Source organism: Marmota monax, unplaced genomic scaffold, assembly GCF_021218885.2.
Source record: "Marmota monax isolate L192 unplaced genomic scaffold, Marmota_monax_Labrador192_F-V1.1 WCK01_AAM20220418_F8-fsc00409, whole genome shotgun sequence".
NCBI lineage: Eukaryota > Metazoa > Chordata > Mammalia > Rodentia > Sciuridae > Marmota > Marmota monax.
In genome coordinates, this window is record NW_026693620.1 from 457,307 (window position 1) to 461,800 (window position 4,494).

Sequence of the window (4,494 nt, forward strand, 5' to 3'; positions counted from 1 at the left end):
CTCTCTCTTGTTAAACATCTTTTCAAAGGAATACGTTAAAACCTCTGCGTGACAGGTATCCTGTTCCTCCTTTCTATTAATTGAGCCTAACTCAATTGTTCAGAGACCTCCAACTAGGCCTGTGTAGAGATGGCTACTTCAGATCATGGGCGCCACCTAGTGGCCACACTCTCTCTTTGGTTTTGCACAAATGTAAACTGGTTTCAAGTTCAGATGATCCTCCACAGGGAAAAGACAACACTAGTCTGGGGCAGACCGGGTGGGGGATTGGGGGGGGGGGAGTTTAAAGAATGCCAACTTTTTTCCAACAAGAAACACAAAAAGGTCCTAAGACTCAAAGATTCCACCAATACAATACTTGTAGTCTCTAGAGACTCAATGCCATGACAGCAGGAAAGTAAATACGTCGCATTAACATATTGTGACAATATTCTGTAATTTATTATCTCATGAACCAACATGCATGATCAAATGTATCTTAAACAGGCTATGGTGTGTGAATAGTTTTGTCCTATTTTAGGTATTTTTACATTCATTGCTTTTCATATTCTCTTATTTGTGTCATAGAACTTTATTCTTGACTCTCCGATGTTCCCTGTACTTGGGAAAGTTCATTATCTTCCCTTGACCTCTACCTCCATCTATCTTTTACATTTTTTCACTCCAGCAATAGACAATGAATGAGCGGTTGCCATTAATCATGAGGATGGTACTTCTCATTCTATTTATCCTAGATGAGGAATTAGAAAACACTGCACTTTAGTGAAAATCTGAATTCCTTTCATTGCGCATGGAATTTAGATAGAAATGCAGATTCACTGCAATGATTGCACTCTGGAATTATTAGAAAAGGCTGATAATTGTCTTAGGACAAAATATTTATTTTAGAGCATTTGAAAGTTTGATTCCAATAACACGTGATACTAATATGGTATTCCAGAGATACAATGATGAACATGTTCTGCTATATTTGACAGTACTGTACAGTGTATTTACAAATCTGTTGAAGAAGGTTAATTAATGCTAAATATTCTTACCATAATTATTATTTTTAAATACAAATTTCTACATAAAAATCCCCAAAAGTTGTAGTAATTAAATATTTTAGTTTTATGACTCTAAGTTTTCAAAAATTACACTATTAACAATGTTTAAATATCTCCTATTTAAATTTAAATTCTAAACAATTTAAGTCCCAAGGAAATATTTGAATATTCTACTAGTAGATTATTTTCAGTAAAATAACATGGAATAACAAGGCAGAGAGTGGATATCTTGTCCTGTTTAATTATATTTAAGGTAAAGTCTTTCAGTAATTTGCCATTATGAGCAATATAGACTGAGGAGATTCATATAGGTGCTTTTTCTTTTTTTGTTACCTTATTAGTTACTTTATTAGTTATAAGAACAGTTCTGTGGGAGATTAAGGACTGGGTACTATTAACAACAAATCATAAGGCATAGAACAAAAATATAAATAGTTCTATTTGATAATTATTTAAAATGAATTATTTAAAATACACATTACTGGTATCTCAAAATCTTTGATGAGATAGATGAAGTACTGGTAGAAAACAAGAGACATGACTGAAAAGGCTTAAACTGTTTCAAAATTCATTATGAAATGGATTGATAATGTTTAATTACCAGAAAAAAAATCTTCTCTATTTAGAATTCCCAGAAGAAAATGGCAGAAGAAAATCATTCCATAGTGACTGAGTTCATCCTGGCTGGATTAACAGACAAACCAGAGCTCCAGCTGCCCCTCTTCATTCTCTTCCTAGGAGTCTATGTGTTCACAGTGGTAGGGAACCTGGGCATGATCACACTGATTGGGCTCAGCTCTCACCTGCACACTCCCATGTACTATCTCCTCAGTAGTCTCTCCTTTATTGACCTCTGCCATTCTACTGTAATCACACCCAAAATGCTGGTGAACTTTGTGATGGAGAAAAACACCATCTCCTATGCTGAATGCATGACTCAGCTCTACTTCTTTGCAACTTTTGCAATTGCAGAGTGTCACATGTTGGCTGCAATGGCATATGACCGCTATGTTGCTATCTGTAACCCCTTGCTTTACAAGGTAACCATGTCTATTCAAGTCTGTTGTTGGATGGTAGTTGGGGTGTATACTGTGGGCTTGATTGATGCCACAGCTCACATAGTCTGCATGCTAAGAGTGCTTTTCTGTGAAGCTATAATAAACCATTATGCCTGTGATCTTTATCCACTATTGGAGCTCTCCTGTTCCAGTACTTTTATAAATGAGATAGTAGGTTTGTGCATCAGTGCATTTAATATCTTTGTTCCAACCATGACAATCCTTAGCTCCTACATCTTCATCATAGCCAGCATCCTGCGCATTCGCTCCACTGAGGGCAGAGCCAAAGCCTTCAGCACCTGCAGCTCCCACATCTCTGCTGTTTGTCTCTTCTTTGGATCTGCTGCATTCATGTATCTTCAGCCATCATCAGTCAGCTCCATGGACCAAGGGAAAATATCATCTGTGTTTTACACCATTATTGTGCCCATGCTGAATCCTCTGATCTACAGCCTGAGGAATAAAGATGTCAAAGTGGCCCTAAGTAAGCTCCTTGGAAAAAGAAATTTTCTATAAAGAAAGAGTATTTTGTTTTAGAAAAAATTTACAATTTCTGGATATTTGGTAATAAAATAGTCCAAAGAGCGCAATGAATATTCACAAGAAATAAAATTACTGATAGTTCTCTATTGTTTGGAAGAGCAGCACCAAAGTTAAATTAGGTTCCCAGGAGTAGACTCATGCAGCACAATGCCCTTCCTGGAAACTCCAGATTCCATCTACTCCAAATAACCCGTATCACCTCTAAATATTTGTCAAAATTTCTTCAAATTCCTCCAGAGGATTAATAATGGTTGTTTATGTTTGTAACATATATCTTTTCAGATAATACTCATTTAGCTTCACTCATCGAATATATATATTTGGTCATATTCTTTAATATTATCAATAGTTTGTGTATTTTGCTTTTTACCTAAGTATATTGGCAAACATTTCTGAAAGTTTCAAATCTAAAATAAATAATTTATTCTATTTGGAATATAAAAGTATAACCCCTAATTCTGACAAGCATGTAGAAGTGTATTAGGTATCTGAGTCAAATGATGGGTGATGAGAACTCCTGATCCAGAAGGAGCTGGATATGTCATGGAAGAGATAGCCAATGATAAACAAGACTGAATATAGTGTTTGTATATATACATATTTATTTATTTATTTTACAAAATTCCTTGTTGGAGTAGAGATCATGCCTTTTTTCTCCATCTGTGTTTTAGAATTTCTCATTTAGAAGTGTCATTGTTTTACTATTGCATTCATATGGGGTATTTGTTCATATAGGAAAGTTAAAATTGTACAATTTGCATTCTGACTAATGAAAAGTACTCTTCCTAACCCCCAAATCAGTACCCATTCTTGAAAAATAAATTGTGTGAGGGAGCCAAAAATGTGACTTAGTGTCAAAAAATTCCTTTATTCTCTCATGCCCAAGTAAGTTCCTACTGGTGCTCTTGAAAACAGCAGACAGAAAACTAGTTCTCCTGAGAGGTAATTGTCCCCATTTGTCAGCCTTGGTAGTCTTAACGGCATCCATCAGCTGCTCAGCATCCCTGCCTTCTCCTGATGGTGGTAGTAGCACAAAGATGTTTTCTCCTACGGTCTCCCTAAAACAGTCTCAAAGATTCATGGAGACCAGATATATCTATTTTATGTAAGAGCCACTTCTAAATGAAATGTCAAGGTTATGTTCTCTCTTACACCTCTAAGCTTCAAAGCCTTGAAAAATATGTTGCATGAAGGAGACAAGCCTGATGCCTCCCAGTAACATCATGAGCCTCTCTCTTGCTCTCTGTTATGCTATGCTATGCCCACAGGCAGAGCACTTGCCACTGCTTCTTTACCCAATATGAGCATTTCAAGTCAGTTACGTTTGTTTCATTTTTAGAATCATTTGTCTTATCTAATGGGCATAAAACATTGCTTGCGTTTTGCGCGCGCGGGCGCACACACACACACACAGAGAATGTTGCCTTAAACCAGGTGAATCAGGAGTGGTTCTGTTGCTTATCACAGATATTGTTTCCTTTAAATTGTTGCTCTACTACACTACATGTTGCTTCCATCAGGTAATGTCTCCAGATGCTTCCTTCAGTTCCACCACCTGGTCATCAGGCAGATATCATATGGAAAGAGAAGGGAATGTCCCCTGAATTTAAGAATAGTGACTGGAAAAAATGGACCTCCCCTCTACCTATATCGCTTTGATAAGGACTTAATCACACACAGAGACTTGGTAGCTGAAATAGGGCTGAGAAATGCTGTGGGTATCTGGCAACGTGACAAACTAAGACTCAGGGTGTTATTCTTTCAGGAACAAAGAAAGAATGAGTATCAGGAATGAACCATTATTCAATGTTTGTATTAAATCAGAGATGACTCAATTTGGTTCTCTC

The 4,494-nt window shown here is 36.6% G+C and overlaps 1 protein-coding gene across 1 annotated transcript; it reads left to right on the forward strand.

The window, feature by feature from the left end:
* Nucleotides 1-1,681: 1,681 nt before the first annotated feature.
* On the forward strand, nt 1,682-2,620 carry LOC124103168 (olfactory receptor 8G50-like). Its single transcript, XM_046459672.1, has one exon. It carries the CDS (start codon nt 1,688-1,690, stop codon nt 2,618-2,620), a length of 933 nt encoding a protein of 310 aa, XP_046315628.1. The 5' UTR covers nt 1,682-1,687.
* The last annotated feature ends 1,874 nt before the right edge of the window (nt 2,621-4,494 follow it).